Raw genomic sequence first — 15,398 nt, forward strand, 5'->3', positions numbered from 1 at the left:
TATGAAGCTTTAGCCGGCCATTTGGTTAGCGTAGCTTAGCATAAAGAGTGTAAACAGGGGGGCAACAGACCCATCTACCAGGACCACTAAAGCTCACTGTTAACCAAACCGTAAAGAGAAAACTATTACGTATAACTACAAAAAATTACTTCAACTGATAATACTCTGATGAAAGTTTGTTCAAATTAAAGTTAAGAAGTTATGTTTGTTCAAAATTAAAGTTAAGAAGTTATGTTAACACAATTAATAACATTTTTATATCTAATTTATTTGTATGTCACCAATTGAAGTTTGGTAAACAATTTTCTTTTCCCAGCACATGTTATATTTTCTTTGACGGTCTTAAGTTAGAAAAAAAATCTCGCCACAGAAACATTAAAGGACATGACTGTTCAATTAAAAACGTAAATTACAATTTAAGGGTAAGGTAATATGCAAATATATAGCAGTGGCAAACCTTTATCTCTTGTTCACTTTGGTGACCTTTGTGTATGTGAGTGTCCCCTATAGGGGGTGAAATCTTTCCTTTTTTTCAAGATTAAATGATTTACATCTTAAGTGTTAATTATTTGAAAAGGTTGCTTGTCACTGAAGTAAGTTATGTTCTGACAGAGCCAAGCTACCAGATTCTTTTTTGTTTCCAGTCTTTGTGCTAAGCTAACAGGCTGCCGGCGGTTTCACATTCATCATACAAATGTGAGAGTGGAATCAGTCTTCTCATCTAACTCTCCACCAGAAAGCTAACGAGCTTATTTCCTATTTTTTAAACTATGCAAACAATACAAATACAAATAAATACGCAGTAGCTTGCAGCGCTCTTGAGTGGCCTCACACACTCTGCTGACGTGCCCATATTTTCCAGGGCAGCCTCAGTGAACCATTTATCAGCTGGCTCGCCTGAAGTAACCTCCTTGGCTCACTATAAAGCGAACAAATCCTGTGTCCTTTCCCCCAGTTCGTTGACCTGCAGCAATGAATGGAAGGCTATGACCTGACGAAGCTGAAGGACACTCACTAAACTCACCATGACCTATTTTTTATCACTCATTTACATAGATGTACAACTGAAGGTACTTTGTGCTGCTGGAGAGTTGATTTTCAGCTCTCAACTTTCCTGTTGGAATAAATAAGCTGTTATTTTACTGTCCAGTGAAAACACACGAACACAAGTGATGTTTTTTGCAGGTTTAACTCAAACGGCAGCGTGGGGAAATGAGATTTTAATGATTTGGTGTGAAACAAAATCACATGTCTCAGTAATGACTGGTGGCTGCAGGCTGTGTTGAAGAAGTGTGTTTACAGTGTAAAGCAGCAGGTTGTGATACTTGACTGTGACGTGATTTGAAGATAACAGGAGTGCAGATTATCTCTGTGAAGCCATTTCTCAGTCCAGACGTGTCAAGCTGAGGCAGACTCGTTGCTCATCCTGTGTTACTGTGAAACAAACGCAGTCAGACCCAGATCTCATTGTAGCTTCAGCTCAGACGTGGTAATATTTATGTAACTGCAACTTTCACAGTCAAAAGATCCACAGACAAAAAACAGGGTCTCGATCTGCCCCTGGTGGCTGGCTGCAGTATAGGCCATAAGCCTGCCAGGTTAGCAGATGGGACCAAACAAAAACAAACATTTTCTCAAAGATGGCTCTGTCATTTTAGTTTTGATCACACTGATGTATGTTCAAGTGGTCATTTCTCCCTAAGTTTGTTTTTAATTAGTTATTTGATGCTATAAAATATTGGGCCTCGATACCGCTGCTTATGTATATGAGCACAGCATTTAAATGTGCGTTTACTTATTTGTAAAGATATAATAACTGCTGTTACATAGGCACTGGCCTCCATGCTTTTTCTACTGTCGACTAACCCTGTTTTACAGTTATGGCATCTAATGAATACAAATAACAAAAGACCAGTGGGAAAGAAGCAATTGGATCCATAATTATATGGGATTGACCCATATTAGGACCCATATTAACAGACAGGTGAAACCAGCAGTGTTTTTTATTCCATATCTGAAAAGGTATTTAAATTCAAACCACAGAATTTACAATCGGCTATTGTTAGAAAATCTTATTTCATTAGTGAAACAGGGAATTTAATGAGTACGTTTGATGTTTGGCTGTGTTTTCATGACAGAGACAGACAGGAGACTTCCACCTTCAGGTTTCCATTGACTTGTATATGATCCTTTAACAGCCACAGTCTGGACTCAATGATAAGCGCTGCAACAGTAGATTTTTATGTTAATGCTCACCGTTCTACTTAGTTTTTTTACTCTTTGTCGTGTTATTGTTTCCCGTTGTTGTTCTTAGTCTACAGAGGAAGTCAGGGCTGTAAAGTGTCTGTTTTTATTTCACACCTCTCTCTATCTCACACCCGTACTTCCTGGTGTCTCGGCTCAAGCCTGTAACAACTGTGTGTGTTTGTGTGTGTGTGTGTGTTAATGTTGCGGGTCTTTTCCTATCGTTGGGTGAAAGTCTATGTCGACTCTTAGTTGTTTTGTATCCTAGAGGCTTGTTTTCAGACTATTCAGACAAGGCAAGTTGTATGTACTTTTGAGTTTGATAAAATACATTTTAGAAGCACCAGCCCCCAGCCCCCCTCCTCATCTGATCACAGATTAAACCCTGGACATGCAGATCTCTGTGGGCCCCTCATTTGACAGACCGTCTTTGTCCAGGCTGTATGGAATAAAGACGTGACTGTGGGACAGGGCAGGTGTAGCTAAGAGACCCATACGGTGGTCCGGCTGCAGTTTACAGCCCAGGTGGGATGGGTGCCCCCTTACCCCCTGCTTAACAGTCAGTTGGAGGGGGGGCGGGAGATAGGGGGAGGGCTTCAAACCCAAATCCTTTAGATGTGGGTGGCTGAGCAGAGGAATTAACTCCCTCTACAGTGAACATGATGACACCAGTAGCGGGAAGGCTGCGGGGGCGGGAAGTGCTTTGGATTTCTCTCATTTCACTGCCCTGACAGCCCGACACCCCCACTGACATCCCTCTGCATAGACGGACAGATAGAGAGAGAAAGAGAACTTGATTAAACCGAAAGGGAAACTGCAGTGGTGCAGCAGCCACTTCTCAACTTTAAAAAGGCAATAAAACCCACAATAACCTCCAATAAATCACAAAACAATGAGGAAATAACATGTGATGCAATTAAGAAAAGAATCATGTAAAAAAAAAAAGACTAAAGAAAGAACTATAGCTATACTACATGCTGCATGTGCAATGGAGGTAATATAATCTACTATATAGAGAGCAAACCTTGAAAAGGTCTCATCAATCAGATACATGTAACAGATATGAGGCAATATCCAGGTGAGCAGAAAACTATCTCCTCATCCAACACACAGGAGAATCATTGTGCAGCGGGACGGCAGCTGACAGCCAAGACTTCCTGTCGTGTCCTTTGTCAAAGCTGATGACGTCTTCTACAGAAAGTTGTTTAGCAGCTCGTGGAGGGGATGTTAGATGTTCTCCATGATGGTCCAAAGTTTGTTAAGTATCCTCGTCACCACAAGCAACTTCAAGTCCTCTAGGGAAGTCCCCTCAGCACAGCGCCAGCCTCACCTCTGACCTACATCCTATCATTCAGTGTGTGCCCCAATCTAAAGAAAAAGGAAACTGCAGTAGATAAGGCTTACACACAGAGGGATGAAATTGTAAATTGTTTTAATGAGGCCATTTTCTTCTTGTGTGCAGTTTAACCCTCTTTAAAAATGTAAACACACTTCCGTGTTGGTGTTAGCATGTAGCAGAAAGCACTGCTGTGCCTACAGCATCAAACACCCTGCTAACTTGCCTGTAGACTCTTTATTTTGTTTTGTGGTTTTCTGTCCACATACGAGGTAGCTGTGGCACATTGGGCTGCTTTCATTCCATCATGTACACTTCCTCAATAAAGGTGATAGTGAGGGCCTGGTGAAGGGCTGGTTGTGCTTCAAGATGCCAATTTACATATAAAGCACTTTATAAAAACGTAGTTTCCACCGTCTCGAACAAGGCAACCAAAGATCTTAGTTCAGTAAAAAAAACTCTTCAGAATGGTTCAACTGTTTTTCTGTTTCCTCAAGTTGCACAGGGTTAAGTTTTTCCCTCACGCTCCTGCCCTGCCCAGGTCCAATGAGTGCCAGTGGATGAAGAGTGTGCCAGGGGATGCCAACTGCACACCCACACACACACACACACACACACACACACACACACACACACACACACACACACACACACACACACACACACACACACACACACACACAGCCTCACCCCATCATTCTCAAACACATTCACTCACCAACTGGCAGTGATATGGTCATATACAGAGACAAGGTTGTTCAAAATCAATACTCAAAACAACATAGGACAACATTCATACACACACACACACACACACACACACACACACACACACACACACACACACACACACACACACACACACACACACACACACACACTCATATGCTTCACACCAGGAACAGCGTGAAAGACAATCCCCTTGAGAAACTGAGCATTTTGCACCGACAGCTCGAGGAGGGAAATCGCGTTAAGCAACGTGTAAAACCTCTGTAGAAAAGTAGATAAATTGAATGCAGCTAAAATTTCCTATTCGGGGGGGGTAGGATTCTGTAAAGGCTTGACATCAGAAGAAGGGCCGTCCCAGAGAGAGGCGGCTTCTTGGTAAAGAAAGGAATTTGTCACTCAAGCTCCTAAACTCTTAAATCTCCTCTAATACGGGACAATCAACAGCCTCTAATGTTCACAGGCCAGGTCTCCCTCTCCGCTCAGACGTCGGGCTCGGCTCTGATTTTACGCCTCCTCTCTGAAGACGGAAAACAATCTGGGTTCCCGACCCTATTCGTGTTTGTGTGTTTTACACTGTATGTGTGCTGATGGGGTCTATATACAGTACCTCCACCCTCCCTCCCTCCTCTCTTCCCATGGTGGTAGTGTTTTGGCTAGTGGCTCTCGAAGCCTTTTGAAGTTTCTGGTGTTATCTGGGTGTCAGCTGTGGTGAGAATGGTAAAGGTGGGAGAACAACTCTCTCTCTCTCACACACACACACACACACACACACCTCTGTCAGATAGTTGCTGCGAGGACAACTGGTGATGTTAAATGGAGTTGAACTTTATGTTTCCCCTTTTGAAGTGTGTCTCACACTTCTACAACACTAACACTGTGTGTGTGTGTGTGTGTGTGTGTGTGTGTGTGTGTGTGTGTGTGTGTGTGTGTGTGTGTGTGTGTGCGCGCGCAGTGTGAAAACACAGGACTTCAAATAGCAAGAATATATTTTTTTGCATGAGTGAAAAATAAATTCCATGTGAGCATTACATTGACACAGTCCATCCATCCATTCATTAACACGTAAACAGGAAGTGAAGTGGAACGTTTGCTCTTACTGTGCGTGCATGCGCATATTGGTGAAACGTGCAGAATGTTTTGCTTCTATGAGCCCAGAGAAGACACGCATGCGCACTCGTTCAAAATAGGTTTGGAACACACCATCAGCTCTGCATCATTCAATCATCGCTACGTCACAAGCACCAACGGTTACATGCCCACAACGACGGCAGAAAAGTGGGGATTATGTTTCTGTGCAGGTGTTGAGTAATCAGATCTCTCTTTATGAATCGGACCTGGTGTTTTCATTTCACAGTTGATAATCCTACAGACTACGCTGTTTGTTCCCTGCTCTGGGACTTGTGGCAGAGTGACATGCATGCACACACATTTTCCTTTAGCGTGCAAATCCTTTTGAATTTTACAAATAGTGCACTGTTCAGCTGTGGAAACTGGAGTTATTTAGAATTATTTATTTCAGTTTTCAGTTTGTCAGACTTTGGATTTAATTATTTTGGATAGAGGGACACACCAGTACAAGTAATGGTTTTTCCTTTCATGCCACCGCATCACACGATACTCCATGTGCATGGATTATGTCATACACATGCACTGCTGTAGGAGCCCATTGAGAAACCTGTGGACAGTGTATATAGCTGAGTAGCTGAGTAGCTGACTCTGTGAGTCTTGAGTGTAAAACAGTGTTTGCAGACTATAACGCGTTGTCTCGTCTGTCCTCAGAAATGGCCGGTGTGTCAGTGTGTCCTCCTGTAGCTCTGGACAGGGGCATGGGGCTCCTGTGTCGGCTGTTTGAGCTGTGGGGGCAGGTTCCCGCTGGTGTCCTCACACTGACAGAGTGGCTGCTGGGAGACAAAGACGACAATGACGAGGCAGTTGCAGACGATGCTTCCTCTCTGGTGAGTATCACTCAGAGGTCACACAGAGTATCTTTCATGCCCTTAGAGCAGAAAATATATTGACAATTTACAATGTGCTACAAGAACATCACAAACTGTACCAAGATATTTGTGAGACAGTAGACGACATGTCCCAAAAATGTATAGCTTATGATTGTCAGAGTTTTATTTTCTGTCAGGAAAACTGTGACACTGTCATGTGATCATCAGCTTACTTTTCATATAAGAAATTAATACATGAACAGAGAAATCACTACAAATGCTGCTTCTTAAGGAACTTTAAGCAACAGTCGACCTCGTGTTTAAGACTCTAGTTTTGAAAAACAAAATCATCATCTTTGTGTTTTATGATAGAACACTGGTTTATGCTAAATTAAGAGTGTAATTCAAGTTGATTTAACACTGTGTTTGTAAAGTGTGGAAACTTAGGCACAGACAGAACAATATATTTTTTATTGTTGCTCTTGTTTTACTCACAGTAGCAGACAAAGTATCTGGGCAGTTTATAGCCACCAAGGTTCCTGCTCTCCGACCACTGTGTTTATTTTCTTGTTTTGTTTTGGTGCCTGTTTAATTGTTGGGTTCTTTCTACTCAAGACTCGAGTTAAACAGCTTTGAGCAAGTAACTGTGAACCCCTGCTTCTTGTGGCTGATTGTCCAAATATCCTGAGCTGTAAATTTGTTCTTCTTAAAGCTGCACTACTTACTGTTGTTTTACTAACGATGTGGTCAAATGACAATGTGGAATTTGAGCAGTGTCGCTCATAGTAATGAATCCACGGAGAATTTTCACCTAATTTTGCAGTTCCACTCAGTTTTATAGTCCATTTTTGCATCTTTGAGCTCACTGTTTTGGTTTTCCAGATCACAATTTATCTGTTTTCACTGCTTTCATCAGTGTTGTTGATTCAGCGAAGAAAAAAACAACTTCATGCAGCTTGCCTAGTAGCATTGTGGAGCATTTGACAGCTGATTAGTCAGGTGTTGGTCCCTCAGGGGTTAGTGGAAACAAACATGACTGGAAATTAAAACTAATGTTGCCTTGTGCTTGTTGCATTTGTAAATATGTAGCTGTTTGCTAACAAGTTGGCCAAAAAGGGGACAATATGTCAGTTGTATGTCTACAACATAGGCTGTATGTGAAGATGGACGACACGTCTCCATTTCCTCACACTATCCAGAAATGAAGCTAAAATACTTCAGATACGAACAGTGCCATTTTGGAGCCTTCTTCGTTGTAGCTATCGGGGCATGGAGCCATGGTAGCAAGGAATCGCCGATACACACCCTTGACCAATTCAGAGTCAATCTCAGCTGTCAATCATGACATGGCACCCTGTTTTCATAATCAAATAACTAATTAAAACCAAACGTACCGGATAAATTATCCCTTGAACCAACATCGGTGTGATAAGAACTACCCAAAATGACAGGAACCATGTTTGAGAGATATTGATTTGACGTAATCTTTGACTTTTTAATTTGGTCCATCCACTAACATGGAGGAGCCAGAATTTATGGCCCATACTGCAGCCAGCCACCAGGTGACGGTCAAGATGCTTTGCCTTTACTTTTAGCAGTTATGTCATCCATTTTTTTATACAGTCAATGGTATACAACTTGTTCCACTGCCCCCTAGTGGCCAAAGAACAATCGGCTTTAACTTGCACTCTAGTAAACTGTTGTTTTTCTAATGACCAGGATGAGGAGGACTTCCTGTTTGAGAAGGGGGATCTGAACCTGTGGGCCGAGCCTGTCCAGTGGGTGAAGCTGCTTCACAGACACCTCACCTCCCTCATCCCGACCTTTAAGCAGAGCCAGCACCCAGGAGCAGTAATCCTGGATCAAGCCCGGCTCCACACTCTATCCGCCCAGGCCCAGACCAAGGCCCTCAGCTCCCAGCAGGCCCTGGACTCCCTCCCTGCCCTGCCCCAGTTCTCCTGCACTGCGGAGCATGCCCGGCTGACCCTGTGGCACCAGAGGGCCACACTGGCTCTGGATGTGCTGGAGAGGCTGAAGTAGAGAAATGAGCATGAAGCATCTCTAATATCACCAATTTTTCAAGGGAATTGTCTGTAAGTCAGAATTCCTTATATTTCCAAAAAAGGAAAGTTTTCAGATAAATGAACACAAGACCACAGACCGGCTTCTTGGTCTTTTTTTTACTCTGTACTTGTCTCTTACTTTTTCCTACGAATTTTGCCTTCACTGTTTATCAGATTTCATTTTTATGGTTACTGTTCATTGATGTCTCCTAAATAAATATGTCCCAAAATACTACATGATTTCAATGCTCCATTTTTCCGAAAAGGAAAGACATAGCTGTACGTCTCAATTATTTCCCGTTAGTAACTCTGTAATGAAGCAGGAAAGAGAACAAATAGACAATATTAATATGATGTGACTACATGTGGGAAAGTTGTGAAGCCATAACAATAATTCAGCGCGAGCTTGTACACAAAGACACTTGATGCACTGTTCTCTTATCAGCAGGAATGTGTCACACGACAGTATTGAGTATTCAGTATTGAGTAAACGGACCATTCTGCTTTCCCTGTGTCTACCAGGGATTTAAAGTTTGGAACAAAACAACTCGGTGCCTAAAGCTTCAAGCACCAACTTCAATGGTGTGATTGTGCAGCTTTATGGCCGAGGCATGGGATTGTGAAATCAAGTGTTTGCGCTGACACGTCACCAAAGTTGTATTTCAGTGTACGCTTCGACTTCTACTGAGTGTTTATACGAGGTGTTATTTTCCTGTGATATTTAATTTACTGCAGGATTCTTTCCATTGGACTGTGTTTTTATTCTTCCCTCTAGTTTTCCTGGTTATGTAATTAGGAGGACGGCACAATGGACTACTGTCCTCTGTGTGTGTGTGTGTGCGTGTGCGTGTGCGTGCGTGGTTTGTGCGCGTGCGTGGTTTGTGCTGCCTGCTCATAAAGCTGGACCCTGCTCTCTCCCTGGTAGCCATGTTCCCTGTTACAGTAAAACTGACGTAATGTTTTGGAACAGCTCGACATCCCCCAATAAAAACAGAGCTGTGTGATGGGAGAGAGCGGTTTGGGACGAGGACATGTTCAAGGGATTTCTCAGGAGCCTCGCTGTGTCTGTCCTTCACATTAAACTATTTATCACATCTTGCAAACGCGCAAATAGTCCTGGGACAGCCCTCAGCCTAATTTTAGGGTTGGTAGTAGTAGATTCCAACCTCTTATGTCACTTGTTTTTCGCCTGTTGCTATTTTCCCTTTTTTTTTTTTTTTTACCTCCCTCTTTCCTTCTCCGACCAAACCATTCAGCACTTAAGAGAATATTGAATCATGTCACAGAAAGAAAAATCATTTTTAAACCAATCTTTCAATTATGATCCCGTATGGAAAAGACTTAATGGTTACCAGTGTCGCAGAAACCTGCAATTTCTGGTGATATGTGTCGCACGAGGTTTTTTTTACACCCTCGGCACCAAAATATCAGCCTTTGGGAGTTCTGATGTCGAGTCTCGCTCTCTGCTTGCCAGCGCTGCAATCTTTCCACTGCGGTTTTCCAAACTCCGAGAGTTAGAGCTGCAGTAGTTTGACGTTTTCATGTGGACGTGTTGCCGTCCTGGGAAGGTTACACCATGCTGAGACGGGGGCAGCTTAGTGCAACCACACTGCACTCCCTGACTTTACAACAAGAGGGGTGGGGGTGGGGGGGATTTTCATTGGGGAGAAAATGAGGAAGCAGGTTTTGCAGCAATAAGTAAAGGAATGACTAAACATGACTTCACTGCAGCCAGTTTGTCCGGAATGTGCCTTTAAATCCTGCTCCGGCTCTGCTCAGCAGGTGGCGCCCCATTCCTCTCACAGTCAGTTCTCACTCTGCTCTCATGGGGGCAGTGTTAACCTGCGGAAACGAGAGGAAAGCAGCATTCCTGCAGTCTGGGCCCTGGCTCTGACACTGGGAAAAACAAGGGAAGAGAGAAGCTGAGAGTGCTCAGCGAAAAAGAAAAAATAGGAACCAAAGCAAATCTCACTTTGTGTTTATAATGACTCAACGTGTTGTGCTTTCTTTTTTTTTTTAAAAAAAGGGGACACATTTCTAATCTGAGGATTTGGTGGAAGTTTAGTTGTAGTTGTTGAGATGGTGCTGAAGTGGGTCATGTGAGCACAGTGGGTATTAACTTGTCTGTTTTTCCATGTGTAGTAGACTGGAATAGGCGGCGTGTTGCACGGTGGAAGTCGGATTATGCAACGGGCGGATTCTAAAAATTGTGCTGCACTCTGCCTGGACTCCTCTCCGCTCATAGTTGCGGTCGCAGCCCCATCCACAGGGAGAGCGGGATGGAGAGGGAGGGAGAGTTTCCTTCCATTACAAATACATGTGTCAGCTTCCAAGTGTGGTGCTCCAGGGGCCGGAGGATTTGTTGTTGGCGGTTCAAAAAGGACCCCCAGACCTTTTGCTGCAGGGGTGACGGAGCCTTTGAGCAAGGCACCTCCTCGCCTCAGCTTCAGATGACAAGCCCAGGTATGAATGTGCACTGTAAACTGGCTCCTTCCAAGATACGAACCCCCCCCCACCCCCCCCCCCCCCCCCCCCCCCCCACAAGAAAAACATCCACAAAGATTGGTTGTGTGATTAAAAAGAGGGAAAAAAAGTTTTGGAGGGGTGTGAGGAGGAGGAGGCGGGGGAGGAGGAGGAGGAGAGGGGCAGCCGGGGTTAGATTTCAAGGCGTGGTGATGAAGAATAGGCGGCCAACCGGTGAATGGAAGTTTTTTTTTTCCTCCGAGAGGAGGAGATGGAGGCGGCTCCTCGCGACAGAAAAAACTTTGCGCCGACTTCTCTTCGCCCCTCCCTGAGGTGCGCCAAGCGTTTATATTGACGCAGAGGAGGCGAGTGCGCACAGTGAAGCTGTCTGGTTCTGCGCTTCCTGAGGGGGAGGACAAATACAATACACCTACAACTCCAACAGCACCGACCGAGTCCCCTCTCCACTCGGTTTCTTCTGCTACGGACCTTTTTTTTTTCTAAGAGGAGGGAAAAGCGAGGAAACTGCACGCGTCCAACCTTTCGAAGCAACTTTTCAAAACAAACTTTTCCGCAACCAAAAACCAGCCGTGGCACAAACTACCGCTCGTCGCATTCAGGGATCCTGCTCGGTCCTCCATGAAAGAGGGAGTGCGACTGCCAACTTGGGGAAACGAGATGTCTGCCACCGTCTTGTCCGCTTTCTACGACATGGACATGCTGTACAAGGTAAATATCAGTCCGGTGTTTCTTAGTCTCTTAGCGGTGCGCTCCTGGGGAGGCAGCGTGCGAGGGAGCTGCAACAAGTTGGGGAAACGGTGTTAAACGCGCCATGTGGTGCGCTGCTCTGAGATCTGTGTCTAACTCGTGTGTTTTCCTCCATCAGCAGGATAAAGGCATGAACATGAACACCCTCCACATAAACAGCATGCTGGACAAGAAGGCGGTGGGCGCTCCGGTCACGTCTCCGGGCTCCGGCAGCCCCTTCGGGCCGGGCTTTTTCCGCAGAAACTCGACCAGCAACGTGGAGGCGATGAACAACGGCAACAAGTACAACATGGGCTCCGGCTACGGCAGCCTGAAGGAGAACATGCCGAGCGGTGTCAACAACAGCAGCGCCACGGCCCTCATGAACAAGGAGAACAAGTTCCGCGACCGAGCCTACAGCGAGAACGGGGAGCGCGGCGTCCTGCAGCAGAAGCCCGGCTCCCAGATCAACTCCACCCGCTACAAGACCGAGCTGTGCCGGCCCTTCGAGGAGAACGGGTCGTGCAAGTACGGGGAGAAATGTCAGTTCGCTCACGGCTACCACGAGTTGAGGAGCTTGTCCCGCCACCCTAAGTACAAAACGGAGCCGTGCCGCACCTTCCACACCATCGGCTTCTGCCCGTACGGTCCCCGGTGTCACTTTATCCACAACGCCGACGAGCGCCGGCCCGCTCCGGCCAACGCCAACATGCAGACGGGGGAACCCAGGTCTGCCCGCGAGCTGTGCGGCTACGGGCAGAGAGACATCCTGCCGCCGCAGCAGCTCGGCTACAGCCAGAGGGACAGACCAAAGCTCCACCACAGCCTCAGCTTCTCCGGCTTCTCCACCCACCACGGACTCGAGTCTCCCCTGCTCGACAGCCCCACGTCCCGGACCCCGCCGCCGCCCACCACCGGCTCCTCCTGCGCCTCCAGCTTCTACGATGAGGTGCTGTCCCCCAACTCCATGTCCTGCATCAACAGTGCCTTCGCCTTCCCCGGGCAGGACCTAAAAGCCTTACTGGCCCCGCTGGCAGTGCACACCACCGGCGGCTACGCCAACAACCACTCCACCGGTGCGTACTACGGGAACATGCAGGGCAGCGTGTGCCCGCCCTCCCCTCCGACCTACAACATGAGCCACTTGCAGGCGCTGCGCCGCCTCAGCGGGTCGCCGGTGTTCGAGCCTCCTCCCAGCCCGCCAGACTCCCTCTCTGACCGGGAGAGCTATGCGAGCGGGTCCCTCAGCTCTTCCGGGAGCCTCAGCGGCTCCGAGTCGCCGAGTCTGGACGCGGGGAGACGGTTGCCAATCTTCAGCAGGCTGTCGATTTCAGATGACTGAACCACGTTTTGTTTCTCAAACGGATTGTATGGACGGGTCAGAGGGGGGGAGGTGGAGGTGAGATAGACTGTCCTTCAAGCAGAGGATCCCAGTTGAGACCCCCTCTCACCCCCTTTTTCAGCGGCATCCACCCTGCTGAAGTGCCTTTGAGCAAGACATTGAGTCCCTAGCAGCTCCAGGGGTGCTGACCCTGCTCTGACCTCCCTGGTGGGGGGCAAGAGAAGAGTTTCACCCACAGGGATCAATAAAGCTTCATCCAGTTTAAAGTGTCCTTGACGAGGCATTAGTTTAGTCTTTTTCTTTTCTTGTATGTAATATAGCTGTATTAAAACTTAGATAGCAAACAGAAGGCATTCCATCAGTGCCTTGCCCAAGGGCTCATGGCAGCCCCCTCTCCCTTTTTGCTCCATCAGGCAAGCCACACTTTTCCTGGGATTAGATGTGTGTGTGTGTGTGTGTGTAACATGACTTGACAAGAAGAAGAGACTAAGCGGTTTCAGATTTCCTCCATCCTGCCAAGAATATGCCTTGACTCAAAGTAACACTTTTTTCTTTTTTTTTATCAAAGTGTGTTGTTTTTTTTTCCTTCTTCTTCTCTTCCTCTCTGAAAGCTTCAACTTCCATTCCAGACCTGTCTTCTCCCAGCGCCACCCAGTGGTTCGTTTGGTTAGTCTAGTTTGTTGCTTGGTTAAAAAGCACTCTTGAGTTGGGTTTGTTTGGGGAAATCACTGCTGATGGTTGAATATATATTTTTTTAGCTGTTTTTTGAGTGATTTGCATAGCGGTGCATAACTGGCTATGGACTATTTAACTTATTTATTATCTTGTGAAAAAAAGTATAGGCTACATTGGTAATTTGTGTCCATACTGTATTTATCAAGTATGATGAAGCAATAGATCTATATTCTTTTATGTTTAAATTATGATCGCCATTATTAATCTGCATAAAGTGGAGTGTATGTTCTTTTCACAGTAATATATATATTTTGTTTTTTTTTTCTCCTTTTTTGTAACTTCACTTGGTTATTTTTATTGTAAATGAGTAAAAAAAATCTTAATTTAAGAGAACGTATGTGATATTTATTTCATTAATTTTGTTTCCTTGTTTACGTTTATTAAAAAAAGGTTTGCGTGATTGCTGTTTGCTCTTGAGGTTGTGTCAGTGCTGTAGAAGGCTTTTTTTTTGGGATCCCTATTTAGATGTATCTGTAGAATGTATAAACAATGTGGTTGTACAGACCGTCCAAACCTTAATTCTTTTCTTGATCTAGATCAGGCTTCAGTGACAAAGAACCCAAGTCAATAAATTAACCAAAAAGTATTTTTTTTTTCTTTAAAATTTTGTTTTCTCTGTTTGCACGAGGTCACACTGTGATTCCAGCCACGTGCTAAAGAATGTAGCAATCCCTTGTGCCCCAGTATTATTGTGTAGTGCCTAAGGGGTTCACCATCTTGACATGCCTTAAAATTAACCAAATAAAGTATTTTTCCTACATGGCATCTTTTTATACACAGGTTGAACTGAATGTAGTGTTGGATTCTGAACATTTTGTTAAGGTTGTTACCACTCAGACACTCTGATAAACAACCGTAACTTCTCTCTAAATCCCCATTCCTCTTGTTTTGATTTCCTTTTTCTCTGTTTTCTCTTTTTTTGATATTGAAATCTAGTCTGAGTCTTGAGTTTGCTGGAGAGGGAAGTGGATAAACACGTTTGGTTTGTACATAGTAGGTACAGGGGGATGCGCACTATGTACTTTTGACTACTTTATCAGAAGTAAAGCTTTTTGAATGTAACAAAAAAAAAAACGGACAAAAAGACAACGAGAGTTGTAATATTTTTTGGGGAGTCAGTTCACTACAAATTGAGTGTGAGACTGTTAACTTTGTACTGTACATTTATTTTGTAGTTCTCCCAATAAAAATCATTTTTCGAAAAAGCTCCGGACTGTCGAGCTGTGATTTCTTTTCCCCTCCGGAGTGTGAAGATTCAACAGGTGTGACGTGTCGATCGAAAACGTGAACTGATGATGGTCAGGAGCGTGACACTTGTGCTTCTCATGTTGCTCACATGAAAGTATCAGGTGTCTCATGACTATAGTCTTCTCCCCCCCAGAAGAAAAAGCCCTGGGACAGGCAGGAGGGTGGGGGAGTGTGTGTCCTTGGTACAGTGGAGCCTTTGCTGCCCTGTGACACTATTTGTCCTGGGACCCTCGGGGGTTCTTGAGCAGCGAGTGTTGGCCCATTGTCCTGAGCGTACAGTAAAAACAGAGAGCAGGTAGTTTCCACAGTGTAAGGAACAGCCTGAATTCCTGTCTCCTGTCCAACAAAGGAAGAACAGCTTAAGTGTCGGTATGTGCCGTGATAAAGGAGAAATCTGATTCTGAGGCGGAAAGCAGCAGCTCCACAGAAACTGATAGCCCCGAATAAAATGTATGCAATATTACATAGTGTGTTATGTTGTGCTATAAACAGGGCGGCATGCGATATGCCCTCGCCTTCTGAGGAATGAGGTCTGGAATTTTTAAATGGAAAAT

At 45.0% G+C, this 15,398-nt stretch overlaps 2 protein-coding genes across 6 annotated transcripts in view; both read left to right on the top strand.

Annotated features, from left to right (window-relative positions):
* Positions 1 to 8,541, top strand: part of thada (THADA armadillo repeat containing) — a 97,678-nt gene extending 89,137 nt beyond the window's left edge. For 3 of the 4 annotated variants that reach the window (XM_034608839.1, XM_034608838.1, XM_034608837.1), the window contains exons 36-37: positions 6,089 to 6,264; positions 7,966 to 8,541. In XM_034608839.1, coding sequence (XP_034464730.1) covers positions 6,089 to 6,264; positions 7,966 to 8,286 — 497 coding nt within the window. In that variant the 3' untranslated portion in view covers positions 8,287 to 8,541. Of the gene's footprint in view, positions 1 to 862; positions 1,071 to 6,088; positions 6,265 to 7,965 lie in introns of those variants that run through there. The other variant, XR_004616289.1, reaches the window with a different exon arrangement.
* A 2,556-nt stretch (positions 8,542 to 11,097) lies between these two features.
* On the top strand, positions 11,098 to 14,801 carry zfp36l2 (zinc finger protein 36, C3H type-like 2). 2 transcript variants are annotated; one of them, XM_034608476.1, is made up of 2 exons: positions 11,098 to 11,501; positions 11,659 to 14,801. In XM_034608476.1, the coding sequence occupies exons 1-2, from the start codon at positions 11,412 to 11,414 to the stop codon at positions 12,859 to 12,861; spliced, it is 1,293 nt and encodes a 430-aa protein (XP_034464367.1). In that variant the 5' UTR covers positions 11,098 to 11,411; the 3' UTR covers positions 12,862 to 14,801. The 2 variants fall into 2 exon arrangements, with proteins under 2 accessions (XP_034464367.1, XP_034464366.1); XM_034608475.1 differs by having other exon boundaries at positions 11,126 to 11,501; positions 11,662 to 14,801.
* Positions 14,802 to 15,398: the final 597 nt, after the last annotated feature.

The sequence above is a fragment of the Hippoglossus hippoglossus genome, chromosome 15, assembly GCF_009819705.1.
Source record: "Hippoglossus hippoglossus isolate fHipHip1 chromosome 15, fHipHip1.pri, whole genome shotgun sequence".
Classification (NCBI taxonomy): domain Eukaryota; kingdom Metazoa; phylum Chordata; class Actinopteri; order Pleuronectiformes; family Pleuronectidae; genus Hippoglossus; species Hippoglossus hippoglossus.